The 16111-nt window shown below is 44.0% G+C and overlaps 1 protein-coding gene across 1 annotated transcript in view; it reads right to left on the bottom strand.

Moving 5' to 3' along the window:
• Positions 1–13758, bottom strand: part of LOC124805149 (sorbitol dehydrogenase-like) — a 112166-nt gene extending 98408 nt beyond the window's left edge. The window contains exon 1 of the mRNA XM_047265620.1: positions 13658–13758. Within this exon, the coding sequence (XP_047121576.1) occupies positions 13658–13711 (54 nt within the window). The 5' untranslated portion in view covers positions 13712–13758. The remainder of the gene's footprint in view (positions 1–13657) is intronic.
• Between the last annotated feature and the right edge of the window lie 2353 nt (positions 13759–16111).

Raw genomic sequence — 16111 nt, 5'->3', positions numbered from 1 at the left:
GCAAAGAAATTATTCACAGATAGAGAAAGAAGCTTTGGCTCTCGTGTTTGGTGTTACTAAGTTCCATGATTTCTTGTATGGTCGTCACTTTACCATCATCACAGACCACAAACCTTTGACATCGCTTTTTCATCCGTCCACGCCTGTACCTCCACGTACAGCGCAGAAATTCATTCGCTGGTCTATTTTCCTCTCGCAGTACCGCTACGATATCTTGTATCGGTCCACTGCTAAGCACGGAAACGCCGATGCGTTGTCCCGTTTGCCTGTTGCTGAGGATAAAGCATTCGATTCTTCCGAACTTGCTTGCATGTTCATTGATTCGGAAACCGATGAAGTGGTCGAATCGTTTCCGATTGATTTTCGTCGTGTCGCTACAGCCACAGCTGCTGACCCTGTCCTTGCTACTGTTTTACGTTTTGTTGCTACGCAATGGCCTTTGTCAAAGTCTCGGATCGAGGATCCGGTGGTTCGCCGATTTTTTGCTCACAAGGAGAGACTTTTTGTTCGACGTGGTGTTTTGTTGTTGCGTTCTGATAATGATCAGTCCAGAGTCGTGGTCCCACGTTCGTTACAGTCCTCTGTTTTACGGCTTCTTCACCAAGGACATTGGGGTATAGTGCGAACGAAACAACTTGCTCGTCAGCACTGTACTTGGTTCGGAATCGATGCTGCGATTACGAATATGTGTTCTTCGTGCCCGGCGTGTGCCGAACAACAGTCCGCACCGCCGCGGAAAGTCTTTGCGTGGCCAAAAGCCACTTCCCCTTGGCAACGCTTGCACATTGATTTTGCTGGTCCATTCTGGAATGCTCGATGGTTGGTTCTGGTCGACGCCTTCAGTAATTTTCCTTTTGTTGTTCGGATGTCTTCCACGACGTCCTCCGCCACCATCCAAGCGTTGTCTGCTATCTTTTGCATTGAAGGTCTTCCGCAGACTATTGTTTCCGACAATGGCCCACAATTCATGTCCGCAGAATTCCAGTCTTTCTGCCAGACCAATGGTATTCAACATCTGACATCCGCGCCGTTTTCGCCTCAGTCCAACGGTGCCGCTGAACGATTGGTCCGGACTTTCAAGTCACAGATGTTGAAATTGAAAGAGTCGCATTCTCGGGAGGACGCATTGTTGCTCTTTTTGTCTTCGTATCGCTCTCAGCCCCGAGATGGTCGCTCGCCGGCTGAGTTGCTCCACGGTCGTCCTCATCGCACCTTGATGTCTTTGCTGCATCCGCCGCATCAGGTTCCTGCGCAGCGGCAGACTCCTGCTTTTGCTCCAGGCGACGTTGTATTTTATCGCAACTATCGAGGTTCACGGCGTTGGCTCGCAGGGCGCATTCTTCGCTGCCTCGGCCGCGCGATGTATTTGGTTTTGGGGGCCTCTGGTGAGGTGCGTCGGCATCTCAATCAGCTGCGCCTCTGTCGTCGCTCGGGTTCTGCCGCTCCCCGTCTGCTTTCAGCGACGGTGCCGTCCGGTCAGCGCCCTGGGGACCCATCTACTGGCTCGCCTCATCCCCAGGTGTTACCGACGATGCCTTCCATTTTGCCCCATGGCGACGCGCCGCCGCCGCCGCAGCAGCAGCAGCAGCAGCAGCCGCCGCCGCCGCCGACCGCATTCGACGCTTCGTTGCAGCCGCCACGCGCCTCCCAGGGTCACGCGCCGCCGATCGCTTCCCGTGACTAGCTGTCCTCCGCCATGGAACGCCCGCCCGCTCCGGACCACATGACGTCATCGCGCGTCGGCTACCCCGACGCCATGGACATCGACCCTTCGGTCCCTCATGTCTTATTACGGGCGCATACGCCGCATGTTGCCGTGCACCCTGGACTAGTTTTGCAGGCGTTTCCTAGCTCCCCTCGGACCGGATGGCCGGGTGCGGGTGGCACAGCCTCGCCTGTTGTTAGGCTCCCCACCTCATCGCATACGTCAACATGTGGTCCTCCCCACGGCGGGCGGAAGCCTTATTACACGACCGTTCGCCGATTTGCGGGGGAGGAATGTGGTGTCACCGCCAGACACCACACTTGCTAGGTGGTAGTTTAAATCGGCCGCGGTCCATGTAGTACATGTCGGACCCGCGTGTCGCCACTGTGATCGCAGACCTAGCGCCACCACCAAGGCAGGTCTCGTGATACGAGAGTGGACTCGACCCCAGTTGTACGAGAACCAGGCTACCGCCCAGTTGTACGCGAACCTAGCTATCGCCCAGTTGTACGAAGCCTTTCTCTCTCATTAGCCGAGAGACAGAATAGCCATCAGAAGTTAATGGCTACGAACTAACAAGGAGCCATTTGTATCAGTGCCTATAGCTTACGAGTATTCAAGAGAGATGTATTCCAAGGAATCAATAAAAGTTAAGTAAAAAGTATCTACATACTTTTCTTCTTATTCATTCATAAGTTCTCATGTTCCAGACTTCACGCCCGCCTGCTTTCTGCCGTGAGTGCACTATCGGCTACAGCTTTAGTTTAGCCTTCCTTTTCAGCAATCAACATCACGGTGTCGGTCCAGCTACCGACACTACATAAACCATCTAAATTCTTCTGGCCAATAAATTTCTTTTCATATGAGTTACATGCCCTGCAGTAGCAAGGAAAAGGAGGGAACTAGCGGAAGAGTGCCCCTATGGAGCGCTAAAAATGAGAATATGATATTATTTATCTAAAGGACTGTGAGTAGAAAGTGGGGTATCAGCTGCCTCGTTTCATGTTCCTTAGTACCATTAAAAATTTTCCCAAAAATTTTGCCATGTAAACATATTCACCCTTTTTTATGCTGAGAGAAAAGAAGACAGTGGTAGCGGCAAAGAGATGGAAAAGTAATAAATACTGGAAGACAGTAGACAGTACGAAGGAGGCAATGGCAGTGTGAGAGGAAGAGAAGGACACAGTGGTATTGAAACATAGTTGGCTGGGGGGGGGGGGGAAGAGGCAGGGGAGAATAAAAAGAGAGAAGTGGAAGTGGATGAGTGCCAGTGATAATGAGAGACAGAGTATATTACAGTGACAACGAGGAAGAGAGAGATAGTGACAGTGACAAGAGATACAAGCACCAGGAAGGAAGGAATGAGGTATTAGCAGTAAGAGAGAGCAAGAAGGAGACAGTGACAGTGAGTAGACATAGTAGCAGGACAGGACGAAGGGGACTGTGGCTATGACATAGGAGACAGTACCTGCTAGACTCGAAGAGACAGTAACAGTCAGTGGGGCTGAATGACTGAGTGAGAAAGGGCAACTGGGAGTGGATTGATGTGAGCGACTTACAGCGGTGGGCTAGTCAGGAGTGAGTGAATTACAGTTATGGGAGCTTTTGAGAGTTGAAGTGAGTTGCATGTTAAAAACAGCGCGAATATGTTCACACGCCAAAATTTGGGGGAAAATTTTTAAATGCGCTGAGGAAGGTAGAATGAGGCAGCTGGTATCCCACATTACAGTCAGAGTCTTTACATACACAATAATATATTCGTATTTTTTGCGCTCCGATAGAAGCATTTTTCCACCGATACTGTATAAGCACAGTAAGCAAAGTTTCCTTCTTGATGTTGCAATCTTAATGGTCCACAGTGTCGTAATAACAATAATAATAATAATAATAATAATAATAGTGACAGTGAAGAGCTCAAAAGTAATAATGAGTAAGTGTACAAAACGTAATGACTTACCAATTTCTGAGAAGGGGGATTTCAGGTCAACTGCCTCGTATTTGGAATGTGTGAAACATCTAATATCCATGAGCTCTAATGGAGTAAAGTGTGCCTCCACATACTTGGACAGAAACCGTTGTTTTTATGAGAGATTTTTAATCTCTGCTATTATTCATTTATCTGCTATTGTGATGTAGGTCATGTTCCTGCTACCGAGCAGCATTTAGAGAAGTCGGCGATATGACGGAATCAGACAAATGGGCTTTGCTCGAACGGGCTATTCAGGTAATGGTGTTACGACCGAGGAGATATAATCGTGCATAAGTTGATCAGACGGTAAAGTTAACAGAGTGCGAAGATCACTGCGCTTGTCTTCAGGTAGTCAGCATAAGGAAAACAGATGGTGAAAGGTGATGACGAGAGTCACAAATATATAGTATACCAATATGGCTACACTGCAAACTGCACTTAAGTGGCTGGCAGAGGGTTCATCGAACCACCTTCGCAATAATTCTGTTATTCCAGTCTCGAACAGTGTACGGAAAAAAACGAACACCTGTATCTTTCCGTGCGAATTCTCGTTTGCTTACAGTATTATTATGATCGTTTCTCCCCATGTAGGTCGTCGTCATCAAAATATTTTCGCGTTCGGAGGAGGAAGTTGGTGATTAAATTTCGTGAGAAGTTGCCGTCGCAGTGAAAACCGCCTTTCTTTTAATGACGTCCTCCCAAATCCTTTATCATGTCAGTGAGACTCTCTCCCCTATTTATCGAAAACACAAAATGTGCTGCCGTTCTAGGAACTTGCTCGATGTACTCAATTAATCCTCTCTGGTAAGGATCCCACACCGCGCGACAGTACTCCAAAATGGGACGGACAGGGGTAGTGTAGGCAGTCCTTTAGAAGATCTGTTACATTTTCTAAATCTCCTGCCAATAAAACGCGGTCTTTGGTTTGCCTCCCCCATAACATTTTCTGTGTGTTCTTTCCAATGTACATTGTTCATCATTGTAAGTCCTAGCTATTTAGCTGAATTTACGGTCTATGGATTTAATTCATTTATCGTGTAACCGAAGTTTAACGAATTCCTTTTAGCGCTTGTGTGGATGACCTCACACTTTCCTTTATTTATGGTCATTTGCCAATTTTCACCACACAGATATCTATTGTTTTGATCTTCTGATGACTTTACTAGTCCGTAAACGACAGCATCATCTGCAAACACCCTAAGATGGCCTCTCTGATCGTCTCTCAAATCGTTTATACAGATAAGGAACAACAGAAGGCCTATAACACTACCTTGGGAAACGCTAGAAATCACTTCTGTTTTACTCAATGGCATTCCGTCAGTTACTATGAACTGTGACCTTTCTGACAGGAAATCAGGAATCCACCGGCATAAATAAGACAATCTTCTATAAGCACGCAGTTTTATTACAAGCCGCCTATGAGGTACTGTGTCAAATCCTTCTGGAAATCTAGAAACACTGAATCAATTTGAATTCCTATGTCGATAGCACTCAGCAGTTCATTTGAGTAAAGAGCTACTCGTGTTTCACAAAAACGATGTTTCCCAAATCCCAGTTGACTATGTGTCATTGACTATGTGTCAGTAGACCGTTCTCCTCGAGGTAATTCATACTTTTCGAACACAATATATCTTCCGAAAACCTGCTGCATATCGACGTTAATGATATGGTCTGTAAATGTAGTGGATTACTCCTATTGCCTTGCTTGAATATTAGTGTGACTCGTACAACTTTCGAGTCTTTGGATATGGATCTTCGTCGAGCGAACGATTGTGTATGATTATTAAGTACGAAGCTATTGCATCAACACATTCTGAAACGGACCAACTATAGTACAGTCTGCACCGGAAGACTTCTTTTTATAAAGTGATTTAAGTTTCCTCACTACTCCGAGAATATTTACTTCTAAGTTACTCATGTTGGTAGCTGTTGATTCGAATTCTGGAATAGTTACTTCGTCTTCTTTGGCGAAGGAATTTCGAAAGGCTGTGTTTAATAACTCAGCTTTTGCAGCACTGTCATCGATGGTATATCCATTGCTATCGGCCAGAGAATGCACAGATTGTGTCTTGCCACTAGCACACTTTACATACGACCAGAACTCCTGTGCATTTTCTGCCAGGTTTCAAGGCAAAGATCCGTTTTGGAAACAAGTGTAAAGCATCTCGCACTGAAGTCCGCGCTAAATTTCGAGCATCTGTAAAACAATATTGCATGTTTTTCTTTTATTTAAATTTGTCATGCTTTTTTCGTTGTTTCTGCAACAATGTTCTGTGTTATTTTGTGTACCATGGGGGATCTGCTCCGTCGTTTGTTAATTTATTTGGTATAAATCTCTCAAGTGCTGTCGATTCTATGTCTCTGAATTCAAACCATTTATGGTCTACATTTGCATTGTTAATTTGGAAGAAGTGGAGATTATCTCTCAGGAAGCCCTCAAGCGAAATTTTATCTAGTTTTTGAGTAGACATACTTTTCGTTTATTTTTGGTGGATTTTAGAGTTACAGTACTCAGTCTCTGTACGACAGCCATGTGCCCACTTGTAAGCTGGCGTTCGTCACCAGCTTCAAGTTCGGTGAGCTGTCCTTAGGAAGATGTTGCAGCATGACGTTACTGTAATGAGCAATTTTTAGATTTTTCTGGGACATGAAGACATGCTGTGCAGGTTGTAGCTGTTTTCAGCCCAGATAGGGTTTTTACACTCTTCATCGACAGAGAGGAGTTCGTGTTAGTCTCCCTTGGGAGCCCGAAATTTACGATTGATGAGCCTAGAATGACCAACGACACCCTCTTGGTTACATAAATTTTTCCAGGAGTATTAGCCGTGCAAGTCGTGCCTGGACAGTTTAACCATTGCCCACGAAAAGCAAGGTCGCGGGTTCGAATCTACTGTAACGCCCACAGTAAGGAGGTTTGTGTATACTGGGACACTCGCAAGACGGATCACCAGAAAGAGTGGGTGTCACATATGTGAGAGGCTGCAGACAACTTAGGAATTTAATCCAGCATCCTAGCGCAAACCCTTCTCATCAGGAACTCCTCTTTTCCTACCAAACACTGGAAGTATAAATTTCTTCCACCGTTAGGATTAGAACCGACTACCCCTAGTAGCTTTCCCCAATGAACCATGGACCTTGCCGTTGGTGGGGAGGTTTGAGTGCCTCAGCGATACAGATAGCCATACCATAGGTGCAACCACAACGGAGGGGTATCTGTTGAGAGGCCAGACAAACGTGTGGTTCCTGAAGAGGAGCAGCAGCCTTTTCAGTAGTTTCAGGGGCAACAGTCTGGATGATTGGCTGATCTGGCCTTGTAACACTAACCAAAACAGCCTTGCTGTGCTGGTACTGCGAACGGTTGAAAGCAAGGGGAAACTACAGCCGTAATTTTTCCCGAGGGCATGCAGCTTTACTGTATGGTTAATGATGATGGCGTCCTCTTGGGTAAAATATTCCGAAGGTAAAATAGTCCCCCATTCGGATCTCCGGGCAGGCACTACTCAAGAGGACGTCGTTATCAGGAGAAAGAAAACTGGCGTTCTACGGATCGGAGCGTGGAATGTCAGATCCCTTAATCGGGCAGGTAGGTTAGAAAATTTAAAAAGGGAAATGGATAGGTTAAAGTTAGATATAGTGGGAATTAGTGAAGTTCGGTGGCAGGAGGAACAAGACTTTTGGATAGGCGAATACAGGGTTATAAATACAAAGTCAAATAGGGGTAATGCAGGAGTAGGTTTAATAATGAATAAAAAAAATAGGAATGCTGGTAAGCTACTACAAACAGCATAGTGAACGCATTATTGTGGCCAAGATAGACACGAAGCCCACGCCTACTACAGTAGTACAAGTTTATACGCCAACTAGCTCTGCAGATGATGAAGAAATTGAAGAAATGTATGACGAAATAAAAGAAATTATTCAGATCGTGAAGGGGGACGAAAATTTAATAGTCATGGGTGACTGGAATTCGGTAATAGGAAAAGGGAGAGAAGGAAATGTAGTAGGTGAATATGGATTGGGGGTAATAAATGAAAGAGGAAGCCGCCTGGTAGATTTTTGCACAGAGCACAACTTGGTTCAAGAATCATAAAAGAAGGTTGTACACATGGAAGAAGCCTGGAGATACTAACAGGTTTCAGATAGATTATATAATGGTAAGACAGAGATTTAGGAACCAGGTTTTAAATTGTAAGTCATTCCCAGGGGCAGATGTGGACTCTGACCACAATCTATTGGTTATAAATTGTAGTTTTAAACTGAAGAAACTGCAAAAAGGTGAGAATTTAAGGAGATGGGATCTGGATAAACTGACTAAACCAGAGGTTGTACAGAGTTTCAGGGAGAGCGTAAGGGAACAAATGGCTCGAATGGGGGAAAGAAATACAGTAGAAGAAGAATGGGGTAGCTTTGAGGGATGAAGTAGTGAAGACAGCAGGGGATCAAGAAGGTAAAAAGACGAGGGCTACTAGAAATCCGTGGGTAACAGAAGAAATATTGAATTTAATTGATGAAAGGAGAAAATATAAAAACGCAGTAAATGAAGCAGGCAAAAACGAATACAAACGTCTCAAAAATGAGATCGACAGGAAGTGCAAAATGGCTAAGCAGGCATGGCTAGAGGACAAATGTAAGGATATAGAGGCTTATCTCACTAGAGGTAAGATAGATACTGCCTACAGGAAAATTAGAGAGACCTTTGGAGAAAAGAGAACCACTTGCATGAATATCAAGAGCTCAGACGGAAACCCAGTTCTAAGCAAAGAAGGGAAAGCAGAAAGGTGGAAGGAGTATATAGATGGTCTATACAAGGGCGATGTACTTGAGGACAATATTATGGAAATGGAAGAGGATGTAGATGAAGATGAAATGGGAGATATGATACTGCGTGAAGAGTTTGACAGAGCTCTGAAAGACCTGAGTCGCAATAAAGCTCCAGGAGTAGACAACATTCCATTAGAACTACTGACAGCCTTGGGAGAGCTAGTCCTGACAACCCTCTACCATCTGGTGAGCAAGATGTATGAGACAGGCGAAATACCCTCAGACTTCAAGAAGAATATAATAATTCCAATCCCAAAAAAAGCAGGTGTTGACAGATATGAAAATTACCGAACTATCAGATTAGTAAGTCACGGCTGCAAAATACTGACGCGAATTCTTTACAGACGAATGGAAAAACTAGTAGAAGCCGACCTAGGGGAAGATCAGGTTGGATTCCGCAGAAATGTTGGAACACGTGAGGCAATACTGACCCTACGACTGATCTTAGAAGCTAGATTAAGGAAAGGCAAACCTACGTTTCTAGCATTTGTAGACTTAGAGAAAGCTTTTGACAATGTTGACTGGAATACTCTCTTTCAAATTCTGAAGGTGGCAGGGGTAAAATATAGGGAGCGAAAGGCTGTTTACAATTTGTACAGAAACCAGATGGCAGTTATAAGAGTCGAGGGACATGAAAGGGAAGCTGTGGTTGGAAAGGGAGTAAGGGAGTGAGACAGAATTGTAGCCTCTCCCCGATGCTATTCAATCTCTATATTGAGCAAGCAGTGAAGGAAACAAAAGAAATATTCGGAGTAGGTATTAAAATCCATGGAGAAGAAATAAAAACTTTGAGGTTCGCCGATGACATTGTAATTCTGTCAGAGACAGCAAAGGACTTGGAAGAGCAGTTGAATGGAATGGATAGTGTCTTGAAAAGAGGATATAAGATGAACATCAACAAAAGAAAAACGAGGATAATGGAATGTAGTCGAATTAAGTCAGGTGATGCTGAGGGTATTGGATTAGGAAATGAGACACTTAAAGTAGTAAAGGAGTTTTGCTACTTGGGGAGCAAAATAACTGATGATGGTCGAAGTAGAGAGGATATAAAATGTAGACTGGCAATGTGCAAGGAAAGCGTTTCTGAAGAAGAGAAATTTGTTAACATCGAGTATAGATTTAAGTGTCAGGAAGTCGTTTCTGAAAGTATTTGTATGGAGTGTAGCCATGTATGGAAGTGAAACATGGACGATAAATAGTTTGGACAATTTGGACAAGAAGAAAATAGAAGCTTGTCAACAGCACTCCGCAGACCCGTCCTAGTGCTAGTCAAGCCCGACAGCACTTAACCTCGGTGATATGTCGGGAACTGGTATTACCACTGCGGCAGGGCCGTTGGAATCGTGAACAATGTTGTTGTTGTGGTCTTCACTCCTGAGACTGGTTTGATGCAGCTCTCCATGCTACTCTATCCTGTGCAAGTTTGTTCATCTCCCAGTACCTACTGCAACCTACGTCCATCTGACTCTGCTTAGTGTATTCATCTCTTGACCTCCCTCTACGATTTTTACCCTCTACGCTGCCCTCCAATACTAAATTGGTGACCCCTTGATACCTCAGAACATGTCCTACCAACCGATCCCTTCTTCTAGTCAAGTTGTGCACAAACTCCTCTTCTCCCCAATTCTATTCAATACCTCCTCATTAGTTATGTGATCTATCCATCTAATCTTCAGCATTCTTCTGTAGCACCACATTTCGAAAGCTTCTATTCTCTTCTTGTCCAAACTATTTAGCGTCCATGTTTCACTTCCATACATGGCTATACTCCATATAAATACTTTCAGAAACTACTTTCTGACACTTAAATTTATACTCGATGTTAACAAATTTCTCTTCTTCAGAAACACTTTCCCTGCCATTGCCAGTCTACATTTTATATCTTCTCTACTTCGACAATCATCAGTTATTTTGCTCCCAAAATAGCAAAACTCCTTTACTACTGTAAGTGTCTCATTTCCTAACCTAATTCCCTCTGCATCACCCGACTTAATTCGGCTGCATTCCATTACCCTCGTTTTGCTTTTGTTGATGTTCATCTTATATCCTTATTTCAAGACACTGTCCATTCCGTTCAACTGCTCTTCCAAGTCCCTTGCTGTCTCTGGAGGAACTACAATGCCATCAGCGAACCTCAAAGTTTTTATTTCTTCTCCATGGATTTTAATACCTACTCCGAATTTTTCTTTTATTTCCTTTACTGCTAGTTCAATATGCAGATCGTGAACAATAGCAGATAGAAAAATCATAGTGTAGCAGATAACTCACCAAGACAATGGTGGACGACAAGTACGAATCAGAAGCCCTGCTGTCAAAATAAACTATCTGCCTATCAGCCTCGGTAGGCGCGAGGTCAGCACAGCAGATTGCCTACCGAAAGGGCCCGAGTTCGAGTTCTGACCGGGTTGGCATTTTTCTCCGCTCGGGATCTGCATGTTGTGTTGTCCTTTCCTTCGTATCGCCGTAACTGACAATAACATAGTCGCCAATCGTATCATCTTTCCATTACTGCGATGGGTGAATGGGCACGAACAGAAAGCCAATAAATTGAAACAAAAAGAAAACTCCCAGCAAAAGGGTACAGAAATCGCCATTCACACGTTTGGTCACCACGCGTCTCAGTGGACACAGGAATAAGCATGGTCGGAGGAACAGCGTCACTGGTGGTTCGAAGCATGAAAATAAAATTACAGAATGGTGGCATACACTGTCAACTATTAAGATGATGTATCCTGCTTACTAATATGGTTCCGTTCAGGCATGAGTTATTCTCGAGGAAGGTGTGTGTTTGAAGGGAGGGGAGTGGAGGGGGACAGAGGTAGAGGTACGGGAAGAAGGGGGGAGAAGATAGATGGGGGCATTTACATGGGCGAATTGAGGTCCCTGCCACAGTATCTTGCTGGAGTTTTATACAGACATCTGCTGTCTGTTGCTTTGCCTAGAGTAAGAAAGTAGATCACCCATACCTTCAACTAGTTTGGACAGAAAGGTTTGAGGTACAGTCTGCACACAGATCATCTTATCTCAGCCGTACTGATCACACTTGGGATGCTGCAGAGCAAGATGTCTCCGCCTTGAATACCAGTGATCGTGACGTGAGGGTGCTAACCGAACAATCATAGAGCAATTTGGCTCCCCACCATTTTTGGTGTCTTGTAGAGTCTGTGCCACAATACGTCGCCATCGTCATCTGGGAGAAAGAGGGTGTTTCAGACTGTTAAGTAAAATTCAATCCAACAGGCCTTGAAGGCCCAATGTTACCAACCGACCACCGTGTCGTCCTCAGCTATTAAGCGTCACAGGATACGGATATGGAGGGGCATGTGGTCAGCACTCCGTTCTCCCGGCCGTTAACAGTTGACGAGACCAGAGCTGCTACCTCTCAATTAAGTAGTTTCTAAATTTGCCCCACAAGGGTTGAGTGCGTGCCACTTAACAAAAACGCTCGGCAGACCAGACCGTCGCACATCCAAGCACTATTAAATAGGCTTTTCTAATTAAAACTCTCTTGAACGTGCATGTCGTTCTCAAGCAGTACATTACTTCCGAGAGACAATGACCCTGCTCAGCACAACATTCTGAAATGGGGAGATTCATTTCCATACATACTGTCATGGCCAAGTCCAAGCTTCATTCTGATGTAGCCAATATATTTTACGGGCTGCTTCTATGTGATGAGGATATAGAATATTCTAATGGACGCTGTTCGATGAGCATTTTACGGTCGATCACAGTCGTGATAGGTTGTATTCCGCGCTATAGTACGACAGGTCATCAACTTCGTATGATGACTGACATGTCGTTTGCCTACATCATTCTGTTGGTACCCTCTGTTATAGGTAAGTGGCGGCATAAGTAGTGAAGACGTCCATGTGCATGGTAGCGATCCTGTAAGCGAAGTCGCTTACCTCATTTAATTGACGATGATCTCATATGAGCCCAGCTTATCTTGAATGAAGAGTTTACATAAAATTTCTTATGCTGGACAACGTGGCAGACTCTTGCCACCTAGAACAGTTGGCACTGGAGGCTGACTCGAGACTGTCGAAGTACCGAGTAACCTCCTTGACAATACGAAGTAGATTATGCGTCGTCATGTGCCCTGCATAACGTTCTAATCTGAGATGGAAAACAACGCAAGAGGAGCAAAGCAGCTGTTGAAAGAGAACCAGCTGTGTCAAGGCTGCCATCAGGGCAGTGTTTTCTTGGAACTCAGCCTCAATGGACAACTCATACCTACTAAATAACCTTTGTTCCTGTCCGGCTACGGATACTTCTTTGCAATACACTCTTTTAAATGTTCGTTTTCCTGATTCAGACTCTGAGATGAATCAAATCTCGGATTGTAGAGCATTGTCAGGCTTACAGAGCTCTACAAAGACTTTAAATTGAACTGAGAACTTCCTGTAGGTCCTCTGAATCTAGCTAAAGATCTTAGGCAGTAACCCAGTTGTAACACTCGCTCTACTGATCAGCAAGTGATTCGATTATCTGCTACATCTCATTACAACGCGAATGTGTTATATTACCTAGAGTACATAAATTTCTTAGACCGGATGCTATTACATAAAAATGAAGAATACATAAGAGAGCAGGATTCATTGGACAGTGATACTTTGGATACGTGCTTCTGGACTTGTTAACAGCACAATGGTTTCAAGTGCTCCAACGTTTCAATCATGATTCAAATGGTTCAAATGGCTCTAAGCACTATGGAACTTAACATCTGAGGTCACCAGTCCCCTAGACTTAGAACTACTTAAACTTAACTAATCTAGGGACAAATCACACACATTCATGCCCGAGGCAGGATTCGAACCTGCGACCGTAGCAGCAGCGCGGTTCCGGACTGAAGCACCTAGAATCGCTCGGCCACAGTGGCCGGCTCGATCATAATTATAGGTGCCCTTCTTTTGAGAGACGATACGAACATCGTTGGGATGACAATACTGCCATCGTCATACAAATTAAGGCTCATTGAAATAGCAACTAAACCGATTAAGTTTTTGTGGTGGTACGGTCACAAACGCGAGATACTTTAATCCTAAATGACAATATGTTCTTCTGCGCTGGGCCACGAAACTGGAATTACACAAATACTTTGATATGTTATGGCCGTATGACGGAAAGATAACTCAATCGTTTCGTTAATTGATACTCACAAGGCGAAGATCATTCTTGCCGTGGAGAATAGCGCTCAGATTGTGCGACGCCATACTCTTGTTTCCGACGTTGCTACACTGGGCCCGTATCGTCGGCAGAGTCACGCACACAGAATTACGCTGCCCCGAGAATACATATATATGGCAGTGGTTTATCGCTTCTGACAGTCGGGCGCCTTTCGTAACAACTTACAGCACTCTTGTTGAATATCTTGACTTGAGGGAGAAACTTGACAGTTTCCAAGGTAATGGTATTTGTCACGGGGACAAGGTGAGAGAGCTGCAGCGGTTTGCTGATCGGGCCAAGAAACTGTGGCTGATATCGTTACCAGATTTCGCTTAACAGCTTTCACCACTAGCTGGACAGGAAGACTACGATATGAGAAACTGATAAAGTAGACAAAAAGGAAGTCCGTGGACATACGAGTATTTAGCTGAAGGGAAAAAATCACAGGTCAGTCCTGTTTTTCTAGAAGGGTCCACGATGTGATTTACACAATTGTTGCCCTATATCTCTGAACTTGTTCTATACTCTCGCATTGTGACATGAGCTTTTGCAGAAGAGATTTTCGTTCTCAAGAAACATATATTCCCTAAACAGATATCGTGTGAAAAACAGGTCGCTCTGTTCATCCATGAAATCTGGAGTTCCGTAGACAAATGCGCCCAGGCTCATTCTGTGTTCCTTGACTTCAAGAAGGCATTCGATACAGTTCTCCAATGCCGTGTAGTGAACAAAATACGAAATTACCTAGTACCGGACCAGATTTACGACTTAATTCAAGGCTTCCTTGTAGGTACAACTCAGTACATTATTTTTAAGGGAATGAAATCGACAGACGAAAAAGGTAATTTTGGGAGTACATCAAGCGAATGTTGTAGGACTGTTTACAATGTTTGTACACGATCTAGCAGTTGACATTGGAAGCTCTATGATCATTCTTGCAGAAGATGCTGTTGTCTGTAGATAGATTGTAATGCGACAACTCTATAGTGTAGTGAACTGCAGAAAGACGCGCAAAGGATCAAGAATTGGTACAGGAACCGGCAGTTGGCCCTGAATGTAAATAAATATAACACATTGAGCGTAAATAAACAAAGTTATCCATTACTATTGGATTATAGTTCTAGTGAAAAACAGTTGCAGCTTTAAAGTACAGTTGAGTCCCATAGTGCTCAGAGCCGTTTGAACCATTTGAACCTTAAAGTAGCTAAGAGCAGAGTGTGCACAGAATAACGTGGCCTGCGCTCACGGAAGGGCAAGCGTGGGGAGAGCGGTAGTTGGGGGTTATGAACGGTTACCAACGCGCTGTTTGAGAAGTGCCAAGCTCTGGAGATAAGTGCTGTTCTGAACTGGAGCCTACGCTCGCATTTTTTGTAAATATTAAGTTGAGCCTCTCCATGTCCACACTTTCGTGGTGACCATCCAAAAATATCTACTGTCACTTCTCCTTTGGACAGTATTTAAAGCGAATTCCGCTGAAAATGCAAAAAAAGGAGTGATTTATTTTCGCCTGACTAGTTTACTGTCTCTAATTTTTTATGAGTGGCGGATTTTGAGTAAAACCTACATTTCACTTGTTCCATGTTAAAATTCACTTCTTTTACCAACAGGCAACGGAGTATACACAATGTCACCTCACTAACATATTTTGCAGACGCAACTGCGAGAGAATTCTGAAACAGTGGTTTATTAAGTTTACTAAGTGAGGTACTGACGAAAAGTAAGGTCAATAACTTACGAAAAGGCACGTCCTCAGTGCAAAAAGTAGCGTGTAATCTCTTCACTTATGTTGTTCCAAAACCCACAACACTTCTCCTTTAGCGAGCTACTGAAGGCCCTTTCATTGAAAAAGTCTGTTAGTGGAATAACAAAGTAGATAATGTATTTTCACATAACAACGATATGGCAAAATACTCTCCTCCTCTCATTTACCAAAATATCGTTTCGACATCTAAAACCATTTATGAGATCTGAGGAATGTTATACACATTTCATTCCGGCTTTATTGATGGCACAAACGACCCCACATGAGTGCGCTACATAAAATCAGTTTCCTCGTCGTTGGTGACAGAGACTTCCGCCCAAGTGCAGGGAAAAATTCAGTATGTTAGCTAAATTTCACATGCAGCAGCATATTATGTATGCACCAAACGCAAAGTCATAACGACCCCTATTTTTCATTGCAAACTTTTTCGAATTTTGCGCACTGTCTTACTTAAATGCAAATATCACAATACCTATAACCATTAACGAAATAATGGGCATGTCCTCATGCAGCTGACATACAAAGCTATACGTAACGGAAAAATGAAATTTTTTACCGAATTGTTTCTGTAAAACCGTTTGAGAAAGATTACACGGCGTATGCCTTAATTCTGCCATCGCAGCATATCACCCACCGGCCGAAAGCAGGCAGTGTTGGCCTCCCCTTCCGAACAAACGATTGAACT

Source organism: Schistocerca piceifrons, chromosome 7 (assembly GCF_021461385.2).
Source record: "Schistocerca piceifrons isolate TAMUIC-IGC-003096 chromosome 7, iqSchPice1.1, whole genome shotgun sequence".
NCBI lineage: Eukaryota > Metazoa > Arthropoda > Insecta > Orthoptera > Acrididae > Schistocerca > Schistocerca piceifrons.
This window is presented reverse-complemented; position numbering and strand designations above follow the sequence as displayed.